This window comes from Myxocyprinus asiaticus, chromosome 11 (genome assembly GCF_019703515.2).
Source record: "Myxocyprinus asiaticus isolate MX2 ecotype Aquarium Trade chromosome 11, UBuf_Myxa_2, whole genome shotgun sequence".
Taxonomy (NCBI): domain Eukaryota; kingdom Metazoa; phylum Chordata; class Actinopteri; order Cypriniformes; family Catostomidae; genus Myxocyprinus; species Myxocyprinus asiaticus.
The window spans coordinates 20,780,133-20,801,126 of NC_059354.1; the positions used below are offsets into that span (position 1 = coordinate 20,780,133).

Below are 20,994 nucleotides of genomic sequence, written 5' to 3' on the forward strand. Positions count from 1 at the left end.
GGTTTTGCGCTGAGGAGCCGAGACAGGGTCCCGGCCATTTCAGCGGGTAGTTCAGTATTGTGGCAAGAGGGACACAACGACTCGTTCCCTCCATCATGGAACGGAGGTTACGACAGTAACCAAGAAGTTCCCTATCTGTCACTCACTCAACATTGTGTCGATGTAGTGACACTAGGGGCCCCTAAACAAAATGCCACAACTAGCTGAACTGTGTTACGTGGATTGGTGGTGCAGGTGCGGGCAAGCCACTGCGTGCCTCATAGCAAGCACACCCGGCCCTCATGTAACCTCCTCCTACGCTCCGCTAGCGTCGTATGGTTCCCCGCACCTCGGGGACAAGCCGACTGCCCATAATGGGGACAGGCCGCACCAGCCGTGGCCTCTTCTCTTCTTTTTCTCCTCAAAAAGTGGAAATCGTTCAGCTGGGACCATAAGCGTCTACGTCGGGTGGGGGGGTCCTTTCCCAAGGGGAAAGACACCGCGGGGACCACACCCTGCCCAGAGGGGAGGTAATTGTGTGGAAATACGTCACATGGACTTACCGACTGGCAGTATGACCCGGGTGGGCGCCTGGCGAACTGAATCACATAGCCGAGTCGGATCGTCCTGGCCAGACAACGCAATGGATTGGAGAGCATTAGCCACGTCTCCAAGCTCCGAGCGAGGGGCACCAAGTGGTCAATCGCGTCTGACGTACCTGAGGGTGGGGCCTCATGGCAGGGCGGAGCAGGAGTTGCCACGTCGAGGAGCCTCGCATCCCGAGGTCATGACTGTGCTGAGAGAAAGGTCAAAGCACCTAACTTTCTCCCTGTGCCCACCATAGGACTGGTCAGCGACAGGGGAGGAGGGTGAATGTCCTCGTGACTCGTCACAACCGCCTGAGCATGGGTGTGTGTGTGCCGCAGCTGGGCATGCAAAGGCAGGGAAGATTCTACCCCCGGCCCTCCACCAGGGGACGAAGTGGTCTGAGATCGGTCGCCGAGTGCAGCTCCTGCATCACTCCCGGGTTGGGACTACCCTCGTGCAGCTCTTTCAGCGACTTGGCCTGGTGCACTTGCAGGAGGGCCAAGGCATGCAGGTCGGAGGCGGCCTGTCCAGCGGCACTGCAAGCCTTGGTCACCAAGGATGACATGGACTTACAGGCCTTGGACGGGAGTCTCAGGCGATTCCGCCAGGTGGCGGCGTTTTGCGGGCACAGGTGCACCACAACCGCCTTGTCCACCAGGGGAATCGGCGTGTACCCCCTGGCCGCCCCAACGTCAAGGGTAGTGAGAGCGGGGAGGCTCAGACCATGAGACAGGGGCGTCAGCTTCCTGCGGGGGGCTCTACGCCAGGGCCGGGCAGTCGGCCCGGGCTGTGGCAAATCCGGTGTCATCACCGCAGGGGGACACCCTTGGCGACAAGCAGATGGGGTGCGGGACCTTGAGCCACACTGGGGCAGGATGTGTTGGATATCCTCCGTCTGCTTCTTGACCGCTGAGAACTGCTGGGCAAAGTCCTCAACGGTGTCGCCAAACAGGCCAGCCTGGGATATGGGGGCGTTGTGGGCGTACCTTGTCGGCATCCTTCATCTCGACCAGGTTAAACCACAGGTGTTGCTCCTGGACCACCAAGGTGGACATCGCCTGCCCGAGAGCCTGCGCCGTGACCTTTGTCGCCCGTAGGGTGAGATCGGTCTCTGAGAGCAGCTCCTGCATCACTCCCGGGTTGGGACTACCCTCGTGCAGCTCATTCAGTGACTTGGCCTGGTGCACTTGCAGGAGGGCCATGGCATGCAGGGCGGAAGTGGCCTGTCCAACGGCACTGCATGCCTTGGTCACCAAGGACGACGTGGACTTACAAGCCTTGGACGGGAGTCTCGGGCCATTCCGCCAGGTGGCGGCGTTTTGCAGGCACAGGTGCACCGTAACCGCCTTGTCCACCAGTGGAATCACTGTGTACCCTCTGGCCGCCCCACCGTCAAGGGCAGTGAGAGCGGAGAGGCTCAGAGGTCGGGTCCGGGCAGTAAAAGTTGCCTGCCACGACTTCGTGAGCTCCTTATGCACCTCCGGGAACAATGGAACCGGGGCGGGGCGCGGGGCGGGGCCGTGAGCAGCGCTCTGAGCCCAGGAACCAATCATCAAGCCATGAGGGCTCAGGGCAGGGTGGAGGGTTCCACTCAAGCCCAACGCTCGCAGCAGCCCGGACAAGCATGGCCGCCAGCTCCGCGTCGGCCTCAGACTGGGCGACCACACACGAAGTTGAGTCCTCTGCGTCCGACTGGATCAGCCCGCTCTCCGATGCTGCGATCGAGAGCTCATCCTGCTCTCGAGCCCCAAATGAGACATCAAACTACCTGGTGGCTCAGTGGTTAAGGCTCTGGGTTACTGATCAGAAGGTTAGGGGTTCAAGCCCCAGCACTGCCAAGATGCCACTGTTGGGCCCTTGACCCTATCTGCTCCAGGGGTGCTGTATCATGGCTGACTCTGCACTCTGACCCCAGCTTAGCTGGGATATGTGAAAAAAGAATTTCACTGTATATGTGCAAATGTATAATGTGTGATAAATAAATATAACTAAAAAAAATTAATTCAATTAATTAATTATTTATGCACAAGGGGGAGAAACTGCTGAAATGCACTGTATATCCAACAGTATACGCAGAGGTGAATGGAACTGCAGTGGAATTCAATGAATGAATTCAATCCAATGCAAAATCTGAATGAGTGGTTGCGAGCCAGCTCCTTTTATACCCGTATGTCCGGGGGAGTGGCATGCAAATTCCATTCGCCAATTCCCATTGGCCTTTTCTCAATGATCAGAGGTGTTTGGGGCTCCCAAGAGCGACCCATAGTGTCACTACAGCGACACAACGTCGAGTGAGTGACAGATAGGGAACTCTAGATGAGTGCAGTCTTCTGTCTTGTGTTGATGCATTTCCTCTTGAAACAAAAAGTTTTAACAGGACAAAGGTTTCTCACCTTTTTGTAAGACAGCCAATAGACCTTATTCACAGCAGTGCCATCTTTACATTTTTATGGGAATGACAACAAGGCTGTGAGGGATAGATGTGCAGTCTCTTCAATGGGCTTGTACTGCAGTTTAAAATGTTTTTGTTCAGTGGACATGACATTGAAAAAAAAACTTTCCAAGAACATTCAATAGACAAAAAACTCCAGACAAGATCAGTTTTGGAAAATCAGATGGGATCTAGAAGCATTATACAGCTTTATACAGTGTGTGCCATTGAACAGATTGTAAGTCTATCCCTCACAGCCTCGTTTCCATTCCCATTAAAAATCAAAGTTGGCACTATGGTGAATAAGGTCTATAGGCTTTTGTTATGTCACAGCCATGTTTTGCTGCCAGTCGGTTGTAAATGGTATTAGGGAAAGGTACATTCTCATTCTAGAGAGCATTTGATTGGACAAAAATAAATAATAGATCTGATTACTAGAGTGAAAAAATAAAAAAAGGCAGAGAGAGAAAGGCATTCATCAATGTTCATTCTGTGAGCTTAGCAAAAGAGATGAAAAGTCTGTATTTGGCTGTCATCATCTAATGTCCGCCAGTGGTCGGATTAGGTCAGTCCTGGGTTAGCTGGTCAGAGTAGTCTTATTTCCATGGTAATAATTACTTATGTCTTGCCATCCAACCTCTCAGTTTTTTTTTTTGTTTGTTTTTTTTACACATCAAAAATAATAATAGTAATATCATGAAAGCACTGGTGTCCAATTTGGATGTGGCACATATGTTAGATTAGCTTTTTATTTAGTTGTGTCATGTTATATAGCTTTAGATTTTTAAAGTATGATTGGTCTGTCTTGCATAGGCCTACTAGTGAATTAAACTACAGTATGTTGTGTCACTTACTGTACATAATTTGCTGTTTAATATGCAACTGGTTTAATATTCGTCACTCATTTGCCTCTCCTTGAATGTTAGCACCAGAAGAAAACAAAAGATGATGTACATTTACACAAACTGATCACTAATTTAAATTATTTCAGCTACTGTATATCAGATTTGTGTAAAATTGAAATGTTTATTCAAAGATCATTGATATAATTACATTTTTGTGGTGAAGCACACTGAAAGGTCCGTTCAAACCCATTGATGTTAAAGCTTTTTGTTAGCAGCTCTAGTATCCAGATTACTTCCTTTGTCTTTAACTGTATTTACTACAGCACAAGTTTAAAGCTACATCTAAGAATGAGACATGAAATGAGACATTTCAATGCCTGTCAAACTGTATGATCATTAATGATGATCATTTAACTGTTCACATCCACTGTGAACTTGGCCCTTGTCAGCAAGAAGAGACAATCTTCATTTCACACTGTTGAAAAGAGAATAGATGATTAGTGCAATTAGGACATTATTCTTTGTTTCTATTGCTATGATTTACACTTGTTTTAGTTTTTGCAACATTACAGAATTTGTGGATATGAAGTAAGTAACTGTAATTCTGAAGGTGTGGATGAATGCAAACAGCTTTATTATGTTCCATCACCTGAGAATGTTTTGAACTCATAATAAAACTCATTTATGAAGTTCATAAAGTGAGCATTTGTTAAGGTTCCATTTTTATATAACAGCATGTTCACTGGTAATGTAAGGGCTAATTTGTTCTATAGTTGTAACGGTTTTCTCATGAAACAGCATAACGTGGAATCTATAGGCTTATTTGCAGTCATCTGGTGGTAATATGATTACTTTGCCCAAATTGTGATGAAATGGAGCACATACGTCTCTCACTTTTGGTTCTCTCTCAAAATGTAAATGGTTCTTTACTATTCACAGTAAACAAAGATCCTCGTGATCAAGGCATGTTAACCATGTTCACTTGCTTTGTGAACTATGGGACCCATGTGAAAATGGTGTTCCTTTTGAACAGCAAGACACTTTCATGCTGATGTAAATGGGAATTAGTTATCACATGCCTCCAGGGTATAATCACAGCACATTGTTTCAGTGTGGCTTACCCAAAGCTCCTTTATGTTTGTCAGAATGTCATCAGAGCACTGTGGAGGACATCATGAGGGAAGAGTCATTTGAACAGAAGTACTGGCAAAGGAGAACTTAGCACTCAGTTGTGCTTAGTTAAAGATTGCTTTGCTTTTAAACAGATAAGTGTATTGAAGGTGCATAAACAACTGTATATATATGAAGTCATTTATTTGGTAAATAAAAGTCAAACTACTAAAAGTAAACTGGGTTGACAACACAAATACGTGCCAGAGAAACGCACTGTCGAGGCATGTTCGCTCAACATCGATTAGAGGATGTGTTACTTTTCTGAACACTTGTGATTTTCAACCAATCGAAATTGACAATCGGTAAGCGCTGTGAGATATTTCTACGATGTATGTATACGATGTGTGTCAATTGCATATATTTGAAAATATATGACACACACTTCTAGTATATTTAGTGGAATGGGGAATATATATTAGATTTATATATTTGTATATACTTTTTGCGGCGTTTGTATTGTTTGGGCCGGATTGCGCCCCCTGTCGGCGGAACCCCACTGCCACTCTTATGACTTCAGCACGTCCATCGCTGCTTACACTCCTGTGCTTTCTCTTCCTTCACTGGAAGGAAAAGCAGCAGACTGCAAGCTACTGTGATGGGCTGCTTTTGAAAAGACACAAATACACATAAATCTTAAATAGAGACGATTAAAAACATACCATATCCCGAAGGAGCGTCCGACCCTTGAATTTAACTGTATTGACAGAATGGCGAGGAAAGGTTTGTGGTTTAACTGATCCACTTTTATCAATGTTGTATTTAGCTTGCTAACCACATAGCCAACTAGCCGACAAGAATCTGATTAGCTGAAACAAAAGATTTTATTCCTTTTGTCCATAAAAGACTAGATTATTTTACTAATATGCTGTAGTTTCATTTATTGATATGCAGTCAATATGAACCAAACAATAGAAGTGGTTCTTTATCATTGTTGTAGTCAGATTAATGTTTGGTGTTTAGCTAATCTGTTTCTTGCCATGTTGACCAAGCCCAAAACAATCAGATTTAAACTAATACACATCATCAACACGATAACTGTTTGTATTTAATGCTCAGGCCCATATACTAAGTAGTTTCATTTCAGTGGCTGCAGTTAAATTGGTTGTCAACTTAATCCACGAGCAGTCAATCCGGATTTGAACCCACTGAACTCTGTAAATATCCTAATGATGTTTGTAAACAGTTGAGCTGAGGTTTTGTTATTCACAAAACACGTTAATGTGAATTTTGGGTATATTTGTAAATATTGGGTGTTTGTAATTATGTTAGAAAATAGAATGTTTGTAATGGTAATGTGTTCTGTATTTAGATTTTTAAATCTTTTTTTGGGGGGGGGGGAATCAAAACATAATGATTCAGTATGTACTGACCCTATTATAATTTACTGTTACTGCTAAACACTTATAAGAGGTCTGGAATAGCAATTTTGATTGCTTGTAAATTGTATTATATGAAAGATATCTATTTATATTTACAGGTTGGGATGAGAAGCCCGTGGAACATGCTGTAATATCACAGTAAAGCACAAGCTTGTTTCTTCAGTATTTACCTGATACATGAAAATGGCATCAAGAAATGAAATATAAGACATTTACTAAAGTTTAGGTGAGTTAGAGGGGGTATGCACTACTTGTTTGTTCTACTAAGCTGAAATAGTTTGATCAACAGTGAAATATAGTCAGGTGATAGCTTTGTCTTTTGAACGGAGAAACTGTTGGTTTATCAAAATACTACTTATGTTCCCTTGACAATACCTTGTCAACAAGGGCATGTTCATGCCTGCCTATCAGGCCTGTGCCAACAAGCCATCAAATCACTACATTGAACTTAACTGAATATGATGTTTCTGTCATCATCAGGAACAGCTATATTTAGAGTGGTAGTACCTTGTATGCATTTTCAGGGGTTTTCACGGATATAAAACATTTCTGTGGTGCTCTTACCTGGATTTTGATATTGCATCGTTTCGATGTCATAGGTTTCACAAGGCTTACATTCTTTCATTTTCTTCCTCCACTTTGACACCTTAAAGTGTTTTGATAGATTCTGTGCCCTGAGTCGGAGGTTAGCCATGACTCTCATTTGACCACAAAATGGCTTGCTGATGGCAGAGTCAAGGATTTGATATTTTCAGGTCAGGAGTAGAGGCAGAAATTGCTGGCATTTATATTTCTTAAATGATGCTTTTGCTCTGTGTTTCCATAAAGGTCAAGTGGTGAAAGCTTTGGGACCGTCAGCGCTTCTTGTAGTGGGAAGTGAGCTGACGATGTCAGGGGTACCAACCCCTCCCCCTCCAGGGGAGATGTCCGGTGGCCCTGTGGCCGAGAGCTGGTGCTATACCCAAGTGAGACTGCAGCTTCCTCTCTTCATTACACAAGTGGACATGTACAGATGTTTGCTAAACTAGGGCTGCATTATTTTGGAAAACACTCAACAATTTAATCTGTGTGACATGACTCTTAAAGGCATAGTTCACCCAAAAATGAACATTCTCTCATCATTTACTCACCCTCATACCATCCTAGATGTATGACTTTTTCATCTGCTGAGCTCAAACGAAGATTTTTAGAAGAATACCTCAGCTCTGTAGATCCATACAATGCAAGTGAATGGGTGTCAGGCCTTTGAAGCTCCAAAAAGGATATAAAGACAGCATAAAAGTTATCCATACGACTCCAGTGGATTAATCAATGTCTTCTGAAGCGATCCAGTTTGTTTTGGGTGAGAACAGACCAAAATGTAATTCCTTTTTCACTGTACATCTTGCCATTGCAGTCTACTAGCACGATCATGATTTCAAGCTCGATTACACTTCCTTGTGCTTGATGCACGTGCAGAGCACTAGATGGTGCTCTAGGAAGTGTAATCAAGCTTAGAAGTACAGTGAAAAAGGAGTTACATTTTGGCATGTTCTCACCCAAAACCAACTGGGCCACTTAAGAGACATGGAGTGTGATGGATTATGTTAATGCTGACGATCTGTTTTTTGGAGCTTAAAAGTTCTGGCCATCATTCATTTGCATTGTATGGACCTACAGTGCTGAGATATTCTTCAAAAAATATTTGCTTGTGTTCTGTAGAAGTTAGAAAGTCATACACATCTTAGATGGCATAAGGGTGAGTAAAGGCCCTTATAAAGGCCCTTATGCTCCGCGCACATTATGCGTGATGAAAATTTCATCATAATCCAGTCCACGTGGCCTGACCATGCACCGGCCAGATTTTCTTGACTCGCGCACTTGGTCATCGTCTGTGGTCATCGTCTGTGGTCATCGTCTGTGGTCATCGTCTGTGTGCATCATCGGCGCATGCGCTGGCCATTGACTCTACTAAAAGAGTATCACAAAGAAGTTGTAGTGGGCATGTGTCAAGCACGTTCGTAGTTGTTCTTGGTCAGAAGAGTATACTCACAAAGGCAACACGGTCGAACAGGCGCGAGGCGATCCAGAACACACAAAAACAAAGGATCCCTGGGCATTAAGGGTTAGCTCACCCAAAGATGAAAATTCTGTAATTGTTAACCTTCATGTTGTTCCAAAACCAAATGACTTTCTTTTGTTGAGTACAAAAGGAAATGTTATGTAGAATTTTAGCTTCAGTCCCCATTCATTTTTTTTTATCCATACAATGAATGTGAATGGCAACTTAGGCTAACATTCTGCTTAAAAGAATAGTTTACTCAAAAATGAAAATACAATGCAAGTTAATGGTGGCCAAACTTTGAAGCTCCAAAAGCACATGAAGTCAGCATAAAAGTAATCCATTCGACTGCATCGGTTAAATCCATTTCTTCAGAAGTGATATGATAGGTGTGGGAGAGAAACAGATCAATACTGAAGTCCTTTTTTACTATAAATCTCCACTTTTGACCAGCTTTGACCAGTATGTAGCGATGTGCACGAAGAATGTGATTCATTAAAAAAACAGAAGTATGTGAAAGTGCAGATTTATAATAAAAAAAAGGACTTAAATATTAATCTGTTTCTCACTCACCCATTATATCGCTTCTGAAAACATGAATTAAATAGCTGGAGTCGGATGAATTGCTTTTATGCTGCCTTTATGTGCTTTTTGTAGCTTCAAAGTTCTTGTCAACATTTACCTGCATTTTATGGACCTACAGAGGTGAAATAAAAAATTATGTTCTGTTGAAGAAAAAAGTCATACACACCTGGGATGGCATGAGGGTGAGTAAATGAGAGAATTTTTATTTTTGTGTGAACTATTCCTTTAACATTTCCTTTTGTATTTATGAAAGCAAGTCATACAGGTTTGGAACTAGGTAAGGGCGAGTAAATGATAATAGATTATTCATTTTTGGTTGGACTGTCCCTTTAATTTAGCTTTATGGAGTGACAAGTGTAGTTTGAGTAAATACATATGTTTTGATCTCTCGCTTGTTATAGTGCTGTGCACAGATTGATCTAATAAAGGGGAATTGGTGCTTTAAAGTAGATAGGATAACTCTGTATTGTGCAAGCGATAATGAAACGAGCTTCAAATCAAGCAGTCATCATAATGTGGTCATGCTGGTTTATCAAACACAGTAAAATGATACTGAGACAACTGAGACTTCACCTCAGGCTAATGTAACCCAAATTTGTATGATGCTGTTCAAAAGGAAATATTGTGTTGCTTGAAAAGAAGTGAGTCAGATGCTTGTAAAATGAGAGTTGATAGCTACAGGAAGTGCATGTGTTCTCATAGCAATCATTGCATTGTCGGCTATGAATGAATGCACATTGATATGCTTGTTGACAGATATAAGTCTTCACTGATGGTAATCTTTGATTTTGTAGGTCAAGGTTGTGAAATTTTCCTACATGTGGACCATAAACAACTTTAGTTTCTGTCGAGAAGAAATGGGTGAAGTATTGAAGAGCTCTACCTTCTCCTCAGGGCCTAATGATAAGATGAAATGGTGAGGAATATATTCATGTGCAAATTCTAATGCTATTTCATTTCTGTTTATCCTTCTCCTAAAACATCTCTTGGCACCTTTGTATATCTTCAGGTGTCTGCGGGTCAATCCGAAGGGGCTTGATGATGAAAGTAAAGATTATCTATCACTATATTTGCTACTAGTTAGTTGTCCAAAAAGTGAAGTCAGAGCCAAGTTCAAATTTTCTTTACTGAACGCTAAAAGAGAGGAGACAAAAGCTATGGGTAAGGCCCTTATTTAAAAATATGCAAAAAGGCTTTTATGTTTTCAATTAATTTTTGCATTAGGGAAAATCCAGTTGTTTTAAATGATATTTAGGTTTGTAGTGTCAAGTGTCCTGAACATCAGATTAATTCTGTATCGGCTAACTTGTGCTCCCCTCTCTTTCCAATGCAGAAAGCCAAAGAGCCTATCGGTTCGTCCAAGGCAAAGACTGGGGCTTTAAGAAGTTTATTAGGAGAGATTTTCTTCTTGATGAAGCAAATGGGCTGCTACCAGATGATAAGCTCACGTTATTTTGTGAGGCAAGTGTGCATTTACTTCATAATGTATTCAGTGTTTCTGTCCAGCTCCACCTGATAAATCACTTAAAAATGCATAATTTCCTTTAAAGGTGTTTTTAGGTGTTATGCAATTAAAGAGTGCTATTAAAATAGGCACTGGACATTTAACGTTTTGAATTGTTTTCTTATGTGCACATTTTCAGGATCTTGATGACATCTTTTGTAATTTCTATTTAAATCGAAGCAAATATCTATAGCTATTTGTTGATCTAAAGTTACGACTGTCTTGTGTTTATGCTGACATGCTCATTGGGCTGATTTATCTTTGATTTTTCATAGAAAATGGAAATGTGAGACCGTAAAAATGAGTTACTTTAGAATTTTCTCCCGAAGTAGATCACAGATTGAATTTCCTGCACGTAACGCACTCTAAGCCATTTGTATGAATATGCTAGTAGCCGTTTGACAGATCGCCCTTCTCATCAGAATGTAGCAGCATAGAGACATCACCTAGAGCAGCAAATGAAATGGGTTGTCAAATGAATTTACTGTAACACAGTTACGAGTCTTGCTTGAAAAATAGCTGGAATGCCTGGTGAGATCCTCTGCACGGTTTAATATTTGCAGGGAAATAACCAATATCACAAGGCGAAGTTGAAACTGAATGCAAATTGGAGATATTATGTCTCTCATTAATTTGACTTTTTTTTTTTTTTTTTTTAGATGAGTATTGCCAGAAAAACTATTAAACAACTGCAGAAGGGTTTTGTCAACTGTATGTCTTTTAGCTGCAGTTATGCTTTTTATTCAGATTGCTAGCTTTCTAAATGAGTTTGCCTACTTTTTATACAGAGAAAGTATAAATTGTGGCAGTTAGTTCTTGATTAAAAGGGCCTGCCCAATTCTCCATTTGCTGTTTCATTCACTTTCTTTACATGATTCAGACAAGGGAATGGGCATTTTCAAATAATTTTGTAGTCAAGTACTCTAACCCACAAATATCGAGTAACCGATTACTCGCAAATTAACATACAAGTTAAAAATAACACGTGTAATTTACGTACGTGAATTTATGTATTGTTTTTTTATTCACAAATGTTACCAAGAACGCTTTCAAAATAAGAAAACCAACAAACTATCCCTTTCTTTTGGGGGAAAAAAATCAAATTGACAATATGCATTTATAAAAATAGAAAACAAAAAAGATTAAAAAATAATAGCAAAATCATTTGCACTCACCTGGAACTTCAAATCACTTTATAGTCACTCAACCATATACACAAGTGCAACAGTGGGTGAAAGTCTTGGGTGCAGTTCCGAGCAACATAGCATTCATGACTTACATAGAAACTAATGCTGATGGCATGAGGGTAATGCACATATATAAACTGTGTCTAGATTAAGGCTATCATATTTTTATTACACATTTTGAAAAATTCTTGGTGAAAGTTAGTTGGTGAGAGATTCAAAGGGAAACTGCTGGCAGATGTGCAAAGGAAATCAATTTGCGATATACTATATTAGTGTTTTTAATACTCGAGTAGCTGGTGCAGAACGAGTACTCGATTACTCAATGTAACAGTATAAGGATGGGCAAGGAGGCGGCGGGAACCGCCCCACTCTTCCACCAAGGCACTTGCAAGTTCCCGGACATTTCTGGGGGGAATGGCCCTAGCCCTCACCCTCCAATCCAACAGGTCCCAGATGTGCTCAATGGTATTGAGATCCGGGCTCTTCGCTGGCCATGGCAGAACACTGGCATTCCTGTCTCGCAGGAAATCACGCACAGAACGAGCAGTATGGCTGGTGGCATTGTCATGCTGGAGGGTCATGTCAGGATGAGCCTGCAGGAAGGGTACCACATGAGGGAGGAGAATGTCTTCCCTGTAACACACAACATTTAGATTGCCTGCAATGACAACAAGCTCTGTCTGATGATGTTGTGACAAACCGCCCCAGACCATGACAGATCCTCCACCTCCAAATTGATCCTGCTCCAGAGTACAGGCATCGATGTAACACTCATTCCTTCGACGATAACCGCGAGTCCGACCATCACCCCTGGTGAGACAAAACTGCGACTCGTCAGTGAAGAGCACCAGCAAAGGTGGGTTTGGTAAGGACCTGCCTTACAACAGGCCTAAAAGCCCTCAGTCCAGCCTCTCTCAGCCTATTGCGGACAGTGTGAGCACTGATGGAGGGATTGTGCGTTCCTGGTGTAACTCGGGCAGATGTTGTTGCCATCCTGTACCTGTCCTGCAGGTGTGATATTCGGATGTACCGATCCTGTGCAGGTGTTGTTACATGTGGTCTGCCACTGCAAGGATGATCAGCTGTGCTTCCTGTCTCCCTGTAGCGCTGTCTTAAGCTGCGTTCACACCGCCAGCGACTTTGTCGCTGCATGTTGCCAGTGGCTGGCGGTTAGGTCGCTAGTGGTGTGTATAGAGAGTCTAAACAGCACTGTTTCTTTACAATTAATATTATTATTAAAATATTAGTAAGGTTATTAATATGGTACGTTAATTCACTATATCTGATCATTTATATGGTTTCGTTTGCTGTCATACATGTAACACATTTTCAAAGCAAATTATTTAATAGTAAATTTTACAGGCTATTTGATGATTTAAACCTACTTGGAATCCATGCATAATTTTTCTTGTACACGGGCAGAGACATCATGTAACACTGGTAAATTGCTAACAGCAAGGATTAGCCTTTCCTCTATCTTTCTGTCACTGCAGGAGCTGAGAGAGAGAAGGATCACGTGAGCTCTACCGTCTTCTCTCGTATTCGCTGTCGTCTCCCAAAAGTTGCTCTTCGTTTGCATAAAGTTAAACATTTCTCAACTTTGTCATGTCGCTGGACACGCCCACATCCGGTCGCCGTCGCTCGTGTCGCCGGAAGTCGCCAGCTCTCATTGAAAATGAATGAGATGCGGGGGCCTGGGTAGCTCAGTGGTAAAGACGCTGGCTACCACCCCTGGAGTTCACTAGTTCGAATCCCAGGGCATACTGAATGACTCCAGCCAGGTCTCCTAAGCAACCAAATTGGCTCGGTTGCTAGGAAGGGTAGAGTCACATGGGGTAACCTCCTCGTGATCACTGTAATGTGGTTCGTTCTCGGTGGGCCGCGTGGTGAGTTGAGCGTGGATGCCACGATGCGGGATGGTGTGAAGCCTCCACACGCGCTATGTCTTCGTGGCAACGCACTCAACCAGCCATGTGATAAGATGCACGGGTTGACGATCTCGGATGCGGAGGCGGCTGGGATTCGTCCTCCGCCACCCGGACTGAGGCGAATCACTATGCGACCACGAGGACTTAAAAAGCACATTGGGAATTGGGCATTCCAAACTGGGAGAAAAAGGGGAGAAAATCCAATAAAAATGAATCAGATGAGATGAGGTCGTTTTGTCGCTGCATGTTGCTGGCAGTGTGAATGCAGCTTTAGGCTCACAGTCTCACAGTACGGACATTGCAATTTATTGCCCTGGCCACATCTGCAGTCCTCATGCCTTCATGCAGCATACCTAAGGCACGTTCACCCAGATGAGCAGGGACCCGGGGCATCTTTCTTTTGGTGTTTTTCAGAGACAGTAGAAAGGTCTCTTTAGTGTCCTAAATTTTTATAACTGTGACCTTAATTGCCTACCATCTGTAAGCTGTTAGTGTCTTAACGACCATTCCACAGGTGTATGTTCATTAATTGTTTATGGTTCATTGAACAAGCATGGAAAACATTGTTTAAACCCTTTAAAATAAAGATCTGTAACGTTATTTGGATTTTTATAAAATTATCTTTAAAATACAGTGTCCTGAAAAAGGGAAGTTTCTTTTTTTGCTGAGTTTACATTAAAGTATGCCATGTCAGTATGTGCAAGCAAATGCATGTTATCGCAACCAATTGTGATGCACCAAGTTGGATTGTGCAGAATTGTGAATAACATTTGAGAGCTACAGCGGAGGGCAGGATTATCACTGAATAACATCTTGAATTTCAGTAAATGCTAGCAGAACTTTCATTTTGTGTGTTCATGTGTTAGCACGGATGACAACATGGCTGTGATTCTAGCAGATTCACCAGAACACACAACCAACCTCAAGTGCCTTCTTGCTTTTATATACAGTTTTTGTAGAGCTTTTAATATCTACAGTTGAAGTTAGAAGTTTACATACACCTTAGCCAAATACATTTAAACTCAGTTTTTCACAATTCCTGACATTTAATCATAGAAAACTTTCCCTGTCTTAGGTCAGTCAGGATCACTATTTTAAGAATGTGAAATGTCAGAATAATAGTAGTGAGAATTACTTATTTCAGCTTTTATTTCTTTATCACATTCCCAGTGGGTCAGAAATTTACATACACTTTGTAAGTGTTTGGTAGCATTGCCTTTAAATTGTTCAACTTGGGTCAAATGTTTTGGGTAGCCTTCCACAAGCTTCTAATAAGTTGCTGGAATTTTTGCCCATTCCTCCAGACAGAACTGGTGTAACTGAGTCAGGTTTGTAGGCCTCCTTGCTCGCACACGCTTTTTCAGTTCTGCCCACACATTTTCTGTCGGACTGAGGTCAGGGCTTTGTGATGGCCACTCAAATATCTAGACTTTGTTGTCCTTAAGCCATTTTGCCACAACTTTGGAGGTATGCTTGAGGTCATTGTCCATTTGGAAGACCCATTTGCAACCGAGCTTTAACTTCCTGGCTGATGTCTTGAGATGTTGCTTCAATATATCCACATATTTTTCCTTCCTCATCATGCAGTCTATTTTGTGAAGTGCACGTGATGCTGCTACCCCTATGCTTCAAGGTTGGGATGGTGTTCATCGGCTTGCAAGCCTCACCCTTTTTCCTCGAAACATAACAATGGTCATTATGGCCAAACAGTTTTTGTTTCATCAGACTAAAGGACATTTCTCCAAAAAGTAAGATCCTTGTCCCCATGTGCACTTGCAAACTGTAGTCTGGCTTTTTTATGGCAGTTTTGGAGCAGTGGCTTCTTCCTGGTGGAGCAGCCTTTCAGGTTATTTTGATATAGGACTTGGTTTACTGTGGATATAGATACTGGTCTACCTCTTTCTTCCAGCATCTTCTCAAGGTCCTTTTGCTGTTGTTCTGAGATTGATTTGCACTTTTCACACCAAGCTACATTCATCTCTAGGAGACAGAATGTGTCTCCTTCTTGAGTGGTATGATGGCTGTGAGGTCCCATGGTGTTTATACTTGCGTACTATTATTTGTACAGATGAACGTGGTACTTTAAGGCGTTTGGAAATTGCTCCCAAGGTTGAAGCAGACTCTACAAATTGTTTTTTTTTCTGAGGACTTGGCTAATTTCTTTTGATTTTGCTATGATGTCAATCAAAGAGCCACTGAGTTTGAAGGTAGGCCTTAAAATACATCCATAGGTACACCTCCAATTGACTCCAATTTGCCAGTTAGCCTATCAGAGGCTAATTGGCTAATTGCTTAAAGGCTTAACACAATTTTCTGGAATTTTCCAGGCTGCTTAAAGGCACAGTTAACTTAGTGTATGTAAACTTGTGACCCACTGGAATTGTGATATAGTTTATTAAAAGTGAAACAATCTGTCTCTAAGCAATTGTTGGAAAATTATTCATGTCATGCACAAAGTAGATGTCCTAAACGACTTGCCAAAACTGTAGTTTGCTAATATAAAATCTGTGGAGTGGTTAAATTAGTTTTAATTTCTTCAACCTAAGTGTTTGTAAACTTCTGACTTCAACTGTACAATCATTTACACCAAAAAATTTGTTTTTGCAAGTGATTCGTCTACATGCCTCAAAGTAACAGTGTCCAGGCAATGCATGGAATGATACAGTTACGTGTAGAAAAATCCTAATCCTAGCACGATTCAGATGATTCCAATCAGATTGCATGGCTGGACCTAACTGTACAATTTTACTCATAATGTGTGTTTATTAGGTAAGTGTTGTCCAGGATTCTGTGAACATCTCCGGACAATCCAACATGAACATGCTGAAGGTTCCGGAATGCCAGCTGTCCGATGACCTGGGTAATTTGTGGGAGTGCTCACGATTCACAGACTGCAGTCTTTTTGTGGGGGGGCAGGAGTTCAAAGCCCACAAATCCATCCTGGCAGGTGAGTCTAATCCAGACCCCCAGCCCTGCTGATGACACCAGTTCCATGTTCCACCCTCATCCTAGCAGTGCTAGCTCAGCACCCACCCTTCTGAGGGTGGGTTGGTGTGTGTGTGTGCAGACAGTATGTGTAACCTTGATGGTAATTTTTTTTACTTTCTGAGGTTGTAATTCTTCAATATGACAGATCTAGATTCATCACTGCAAATCCACTCTCTGATGCACCTCTAATGTTCTCAAAGGACGATTGGGGTCGCGAGTGTGACTTTTGGCTCTTTATTTCCTTTTTGACTCTGTAGACTGACTCACTGGTCAGGAATAATCTAATGTAAACTGGACACTTGTGTCATTCAACATTACTGTTGCCATACATCGAGAGATTCTCATATAATGTGACTGACAGATTTATTGCTTTCTTGGCAGCGAGATCACCTGTCTTTAATGCCATGTTTGAACATGAAATGGAAGAGAGTAAAAAGGTATGCATTTGATGTTCTCATATTACAATATTGTTTCAAATTCTTTGATGTTATTTATGAATTCATAAGCTTCTTTGTCATCTCGCAGAACCGGGTGGACATCAGTGATGTAGAACCAGAGGTTTTTAAAGAAATGATGGGCTTCATATACACAGGGAAAGCACCAAATTTAGAGAAAATGGCAGATAGTTTATTAGCAGCAGCTGATAAAGTAAGTCTGCGAGTTTTGTGCAAATACATTTTTTGCCATATGTATAGTTTGAAATATGCGCACATTTGCTTTTTTAAAATATTTGTTAATGTCTTGTTGAAATGAAAGATTTTTGCCATTAAGAAATATATACACTGTATATATACAGTGTATGTACAGTGCATTTGTTTGAAATTTGCTAAATTTCAAACAAACTTCTTTCACGTTGTCATTATGGGGTATTGTTTGTAGAATTTTGAGGAAAATAATGAATTTAATCCATTTTGGAATAAGGCTGTAACAAAACAAAATGTGGAAAAAGTGAAGCGCTGTGAATACTTTCCGGATGCACTGTATGTATGTGTATGTATATTATACATACAAGGGGGTGTTCACAATCTTTTGGACATATTGTACATTTACACATTGAGAACTAACATTAACAATGAACCGTAGTATATTTATAAATTACCATTTACTAAGATTGATACTGTAAGTAATTTGACATTGTTCGCATTTGATGATACCGTAACACAATGACTTTTTTTTTTACGTACAATCTTGTTGAAAGGTGCGACCATAGTTATATTTGTTTATATTGACAATCAATGACAGTTTAAGAGATGTGAACAAGATAAAGTAGTGCTTTAAACAACATCAAAAACCTTTGAATTTTGTTCTGTATTAGAGCCTTGTGTGTGTGTGTTGTTCTGGCAGTACGCTCTAGAGCGTTTAAAGGTCATGTGTGAGGAAGCCCTTTGCAACAGTCTCTCGGTGGAGAACGTGGCAGACACCCTCATCCTGGCCGACTTGCACAGCGCCGAGCAGCTCAAAGCACAGGCCATAGATTTTATCAACAGGCAAGCGCCACCAAAGAAACTCTTTTTGATAAATTCCTGCTGCCATGGCTGTTTACCAGCCTGAGAATTAAAGTGTTTTTCTTCTATCTCATCCATAGGTGCAGTGTCCTCCGACAGCTGGGCTGTAAAGATGGGAAAAACTGGAATAGCAAGTATGTAATTAGCTGATATATGTGACACAAGATTAATACCAAGCTCTTATCTGCTCTCTTAGATGCATTAGAATGCATTGTTTTACGCTCTGGGCAGCCCGAGCTGCTTTGCTGGTGCTCACTGCCTCCACAACTCCTGATACCGGTTATTAATAGACTCGGACTGTCTGAGACATCAAGGAAGGGAACATTTCTGCATTATAAACATATCAAAATGTCTCTATTATAGTTCCCTTTCGCCTTGCTGTTCATACTCTTTAGACGTGGAGGAGATATTGCATTAGTGCATGTTTATTCAGAGGAAAAGGACTTTTTCATTCCTTTTATATTAATAAACAGAAAGAGTTCCTCCCTTGTCTCGCACTACGACAAATGTTTCTACAAATTTCCCATCTGTATCGTCTCCACTGCACCATTGCTTTAATCACTTTGCCTCTTTTACCTTTAATCTCCTATTTTTTAACTCCATTAGACTAGATTAATCCACAGGACTGTTATCGATTTTTAATGTGTCTTGTGTTAATACTGAAATGTATTCACCCTCTCCCGACAGTCATGCCACAGACATAATGGAGACCGCAGGCTGGAAGTCAATGATCCAGTCTCATCCTCACTTAGTGGCGGAGGCTTTCCGTGCACTCGCGTCAGCACAGTGCCCCCCCTTTGGCCTGCCAAGGAAGCGCCTAAAACAGTCCTGACAATGTTACTGCTGCACTCTGGGGCCTGTCCTGGGGCAGAAGCCAGAAAACTGCAGAGTTTTGACTCTATCCCATCGTCCTTCAGCCCAACAGCATGTGACTGGGACAGGCTGGCTTCTAAATATCAGCAAAAACTGTTCACCATTCTCAAGCGACAGGTTTGGCATCTGATCTTTATTTCGCAAATCTTTCTATCTCTTCAAACAGCCTTAAACTATCTGCCATGACTCTTGTGTGGAGTATTTGAATTCTTTCAGTTCTACTCTGTGCCTGCCTTGTCCCATGAGACCAGGCCTCTTCCCTGTTGCACTAGTTCCCAAAGTCTTGCTGGTTCGATATGGAATTCTCTAGGAATATTTCAAGAGTTTGCTCTATGGGAAATAAAATATATTCCTAAAGTTTAGTTGTACAACTAGGCATTAAATAAATGTTAACATGATGAGTGCAAGGAAATTTCTTTACACTTTATAAAAAGATTGCTATGCCCCATATTGATGGCACGATTTCTATGTAAAGACACAGTTTAATGATGTGGGGAGTAAAAAATACTAGTACTATTCCATATTGTGGGAAAGTTATATGCATTTCAAATATTTGTATTGATGTGTGTAACAAATGGAATTTTTGTTTGTGTCACGCCCCATGAGCTATGAAGAACATTCAAAGTGTCATCTAGTATTCGATTACACAATTTTTCGAGCGAATGCATTTTTAAACTCAGTAGTGTTGCTTTCCTGGAATTGGTCTACACAGACAAGTAGTTTGAAGTTGTCTGTTATTAGTAAGGTGAAATGTTGGCCCAAAATTGCATTTGTGTAAACTGATTGAAGTTTAGTCAAGACAATCCATCTTCCAACACATTGTCCTCTGTAATCAGGAAATATTTGGATGCTGAGCATCAGAGTGTGGCATTATTACTGTGTCATATTATTGGATTGGTGGATGTGTGAGAAATAAATAGATCAGTTGTCATACAGTATCTATTGCAGATTATTTTCCCGTGGTGGTACAGTTGAACTGACATACTATTTCGGAGAAATCTTTACATTGTGTCACGCTAGACTTGTTCTGTGAAAGGACATGCTTTGTGAAGATTCTGGAATTTGTTCCGTCTTTTAATGTCTGCCACAATGCCTGCATTAACTCATTAAAAAAGTTTTTCAGCATTCAATGTGTTGTGTAAGTCAATTAAGTCATTTCACTCATGTACCTTAGATTGGCAGCCAGTTTGAATTGCTTCTGACTGACATTCATGTGTACAGAATATTGTCTCATTTCGGCTTGTTGCCTTTTAAATAGCCATGATGTGTCCTTAATTCAGTATTTATATAAAGAAATTCTTTATTAAAGGCAATGTAGTTTCATGATCTCTATGGAGCTCATTTTATCAAAGCAATTCAGCAAAACCGTGGAGTAGGAAGCTCAAACATTCTTCCAATTTCATATTGAAATGCAATCTGCTAAATGACAAACATTTTGATTGTGTGTTTGTGCGTAACACATTTCAAAAAGGTGAAAAGAGGTAATGCAACGGTAAGTAGGTACAGTATCCAAATATAAAGACAAAAACCATTGAGCTGATTTTCAGATTACATTTTGCTTTATGTAGTAATTTTTTTGTATTTTATTAAATATGCCACAGTATTACTACAGTTGTTCCTGTCTCTGAAACTGCAGATAATAACTGATAGTGTAAGCTGTGCTGCCATGACTATTTTGGTCTCTGCAGCAGTTTTGCAACCCTCCATGATGGGGAAATCAGGGCTAATTAAAGTGTACAGCATGCAGTCCGTAATCTGAGCTATCAAACACAGATCTTTTCCGCGCCAACATGCCGCTTCATGCCGACCATTTTCCACGGCACCTAGGGAACTCTGTGATAACATCTCACTATTAGAAAACCTGTCTGTCTGCAAGATGATTTTTAAGTGTCCCACTGAGCTAATGAGGCATTGAAGCTTCATATAGTTGTTCTATCATGGGATAATTCAGTTTTGTCTTTTGTTGTTTTCGAAAGTAGGAGGGCATT

The 20,994-nt window shown here is 41.4% G+C and overlaps 1 protein-coding gene across 3 annotated transcripts; it reads left to right on the plus strand.

The window, feature by feature from the left end:
- Nucleotides 1–5,581: 5,581 nt before the first annotated feature.
- LOC127447878 (speckle-type POZ protein-like A) lies at nt 5,582–20,129 on the plus strand. 3 transcript variants are annotated; one of them, XM_051710041.1, is made up of 12 exons: nt 5,582–5,736; nt 6,494–6,621; nt 7,224–7,360; nt 9,816–9,937; nt 10,031–10,182; nt 10,355–10,482; nt 16,410–16,587; nt 17,010–17,065; nt 17,154–17,276; nt 17,973–18,115; nt 18,214–18,267; nt 18,821–20,129. In XM_051710041.1, exons 3-12 carry the CDS (start codon nt 7,283–7,285, stop codon nt 18,963–18,965), a joined length of 1,179 nt encoding a protein of 392 aa, XP_051566001.1. In that variant the 5' UTR covers nt 5,582–5,736; nt 6,494–6,621; nt 7,224–7,282; the 3' UTR covers nt 18,966–20,129. The 3 variants fall into 3 exon arrangements, with proteins under 3 accessions (XP_051566001.1, XP_051566002.1, XP_051566000.1); XM_051710042.1 differs by having other exon boundaries at nt 6,494–6,533; XM_051710040.1 differs by lacking the exon at nt 6,494–6,621.
- The last annotated feature ends 865 nt before the right edge of the window (nt 20,130–20,994 follow it).